Source organism: Pterocles gutturalis, unplaced genomic scaffold (genome assembly GCF_000699245.1).
Source record: "Pterocles gutturalis isolate BGI_N339 unplaced genomic scaffold, ASM69924v1 scaffold36984, whole genome shotgun sequence".
NCBI classification, from domain to species: domain Eukaryota; kingdom Metazoa; phylum Chordata; class Aves; order Pterocliformes; family Pteroclidae; genus Pterocles; species Pterocles gutturalis.
This window is the reverse complement of record NW_010134444.1, coordinates 8,209-11,626: the sequence shown is the minus strand read 5'-3', so window position 1 is coordinate 11,626 and position 3,418 is coordinate 8,209. Positions and strand designations below refer to the sequence as shown.

Below are 3,418 nucleotides of genomic sequence, written 5' to 3'. Positions count from 1 at the left end.
AGCCGCCAGGACAGCCAGCGCTGCCCTTACGGCAGAGTCAGAGAGCAAAGGATTATTGCTTGGCATTGGGGTTTGGTTTTTTTTTTTCATTTTGCAAATTAATTTGGGGATTATGAACAATTATGCTCTTGCATGTTAATCGCTGTGATCTAAAATTTTCACATGAAGAAACAACACATGAAAATATTAAAGCACTCATCTTACGGACATGGATCCGAGAACTGTTTAATAGAAGTCAGTGAAGGGGTAACATTGTGCTTTTAATCTACAGTTTAAAAATAATGATTTGTATATCTACTTAGTAAAACAATAAAATTAAGAACAGAAACTGATATTAGGAAACAGTGAAAATGTAATAATTAAACACATGATGCTTTTCAAAGCTATATACTGCATGAGCCTAAATAGACACCTATGGTTAGGAGGGTCTTAAAAAAAATAATAATAAAAAAGACTTATTTTCTTTTTTTTTTTTTTTTCAATTTTTGTCTACTACACTGTATGCCTTGCTTTGGTGTTCTCTCTGCTGCCAACTTAATGCTTTAACAGTATGTTTACGCTTATGTTCTTTTCAAATGCTTGGCATTATAGTGAGATCTCATATCTTTCCTCAAATTAAATTTTGCTCCACATACTCCACATGTATACAGATGAACATCCATGTGCTGCTCCAGTTGCTCATTATTTGGGAATATCTGAAAGCAGACCTGGCATATAGTCTCTCCAGCTGATAAGTGAGATATCATATGCCGTACATGGTCATGTTTTCGGAAGTTTCCTTGATCACAAATGGAACAGACATACCTGGCCATGCCTTTGTGCATATCATTGTGGAGCCGCAACTGGCGCTCTCTTAAGAACTGCTTCCCACATGTCTGACAAACAAACTGTTTTTCCTTGGTATGAACGGTATAGTGTTCCCGCAAGTGGCAACGCTGATAAAATCCTTTCCCGCAAAGATTGCAGAAATGCTTACGTCTGTGATCCCTCTCGTTCTCTTCCATCATGGAGTTCTTGAACAGATCTTGCTCCAGGCAGTTTGACATATGTTCAACCACTAGGTTTTCAGTTTCAAAACGCTGACCGCAATTAGGGCATCGGAACGGACAGGCAGAATGCTTGTATAACTGTTTTTTTTGAAGGCTGTTCATTGGGAAATGACTGTCCCGGAAGTCCTCTAGCATCTCTGCAAACATCATGTCCCGTATTTCTGACTGCTCCTCGGGGTTTTCTTCTAAGTCCATTTTCTCCTCAGAATTTCTGATACCGTTCATGGTCAGATCCTGGGGTTCTCCGCAGGTCTGGGCATGATCCTGTAACTGCTTGCCTTTGACCAGGATTTGACCACACTTGCCACAAGCACATATATTTTCTATGTGTTTGGATAAATAATGAGAGGACAAATCTTCCTCGGTGATTGTTAGCCCACAAAGTTCACAGGGAGCGTTCTCCACATCTTCCTGCACTGAAGGAGCCTTTCTGTTAAGGTGCCGTGGACTTTTCAAACACTTCCTTTCATCCTCATCCATGGATAAACGGGATCTTAAAGTCTTCCGAGCATTTCTCTTCTCTCTGATCTCTTCCTCAACATAGTATCTGTAAAGCGGCTCTTCCTGTTCATCATCTAGGTCGTCATTGTCAGAAGACTCGTTGCAGTCTTTATCTGTCACCTTAATAATATTAAAATCTTTCATCTCATCTGCAGGATTGTCCTCTGGTTCCATCTTGATGATAATCCTCTTCCTCTCGGAGGCTCTATTTCCTTCTTCACCTGATGTCTCGGAGGCAACCGTGCTGCTTTTTCTGCTCGTGATGTTTGACACGGGAGATGAAGAATCATCTGCAGCTTGGCTCGAGTCCCCATTGTATTTTTCCGTTTGCGTGGAGATTATTTTAGTAGTAGAGTCCTTTTCGTTAAAGTCTATTTTTTCAGCACTGTAGTACCTGGCACTTTGGTAAGAATGCCTGTTAGTGCACGTTAGCACGTGCTCATCCAGGAGCTTTTCGCAGCTAAAACTAAAGCCGCAGCTGTCGCAGGTGAAGCTTCTTCCAAAGCGCCGCGAGTGGGACACGCGCTCTTTTGTGTGAGAGAATTTGGACGTGGTGGTTTTTTTGCAGACATCAAACAGTTGTTCGGGGAAGCTGCTTAGTTGCAAAGCTTCTTCATCGGGCTCTTTGTTATGGGATGTATTTACTGTTGAACTTGGCGGCTCCATGCCCCACCTGTTTGCTTCGCTGCCATTTCTAGCAAGCGTGTCTTCATACATTCTCACGCCAAATATCATTTTACTATTCTGGGTGCTAGAAGCAGAAGATGAACATTTTAAACTAGATGAGTCTGTGTCCTGGATATCTTCTAGACATTCGGGTACATTATAGAGCTGTAAATAGTTCATGGCCACTTTAAATTGCTCGAAATTGGCAGGGGCTGTCATAATTTTTCCTAAATACATGAACTGTAAAATAAGATCAAAGCATTCAGCGCTAATCTTCATGTTGCTTAGATTCAGCTGGGCTGTAGTGTGTTGATGGTTCATAAAAAACATCCTAAAATAGGAGCTGCACGCAGCAAGAACTGCTTTATGTGCTTGAAAATAAATATCATCGATAGCGATGCAGCAGTCGCACAGAAAGCCCCACTCTCTTTGGTTGTTTAGCTGCTGAAGGACATAGTTGCTGTGGCTGGTTCTTGCCATCTTGTACTTCAATTACAGCCCTGCATAAAGAATAAGACATCTGTTAGACTGTGATCACAAGAAGCAAAACATATTTAAATGCAGGGAGGAACTGCCATCTTTTTCTTCTCCAGATCTTTCTATTCTCACACTGTTTGTGGTACAGCTTCCCGTCTGGAGATCTCTGCTGGTAACTACTACAAATATCAATGCCAGTGAAAACATCCATAATTCCATGTTCTCACCACTAGACTTACAAGCCTAGTAAACTAATACACATAACTACCACACATGTCAATCAGAGCAACGCTGCTGGAATATAAATTAGCAAATACATCTCAAAGTCCTACGGCCAAGATTTTCAGATATGAATTCTGAATGCAGAACTTCAAAAACTTCACAGGGTAAACTTCTGTCAGATGGCCCCGGGACAACACCTATGCAAGGTAAGCTGACTGTAACAAACCACTCTGCAGTCTCAACTTGCCTTTTTCACCTGTCAGTCCAACAGACATGTGATGCAACACAGACTGGAAACCAGGCCAGGCTCAAACTGGTCCTTCCCTCCCCCTTAAAGGAAACTAAGACGACGCATCAGCAGAGCATCCACACAAGCTTCATCCACGCACTGTTTGCTCTTCGGGGCAGCTCAGGGACAGTCTCAGCCTTATCTGCAAGGCATCTTTGCAAACCAGGAACTGCCAACTCAGATGCGTTCTCAGAAGCACAGGACAGCCCGGCTG

The 3,418-nt window shown here is 42.2% G+C and overlaps 1 protein-coding gene across 1 annotated transcript; it reads right to left on the bottom strand.

Annotated features, from left to right (window-relative positions):
- Window positions 1-210: 210 nt before the first annotated feature.
- ZBTB1 (zinc finger and BTB domain containing 1) lies at window positions 211-2,721 on the bottom strand. The gene has a single exon (XM_010081614.1). The coding sequence runs from the start codon at window positions 2,694-2,696 to the stop codon at window positions 561-563; it is 2,136 nt and encodes a 711-aa protein (XP_010079916.1). The 5' UTR covers window positions 2,697-2,721; the 3' UTR covers window positions 211-560.
- Window positions 2,722-3,418: the final 697 nt, after the last annotated feature.

What these genes read in the sequence shown, in the direction of transcription:
- ZBTB1 (XM_010081614.1), bottom strand. Translation starts at nt 2,696, where the DNA reads ATGGCAAGAACCAGCCACAGCAACTATGTCCTTCAGCAGCTAAACAAC.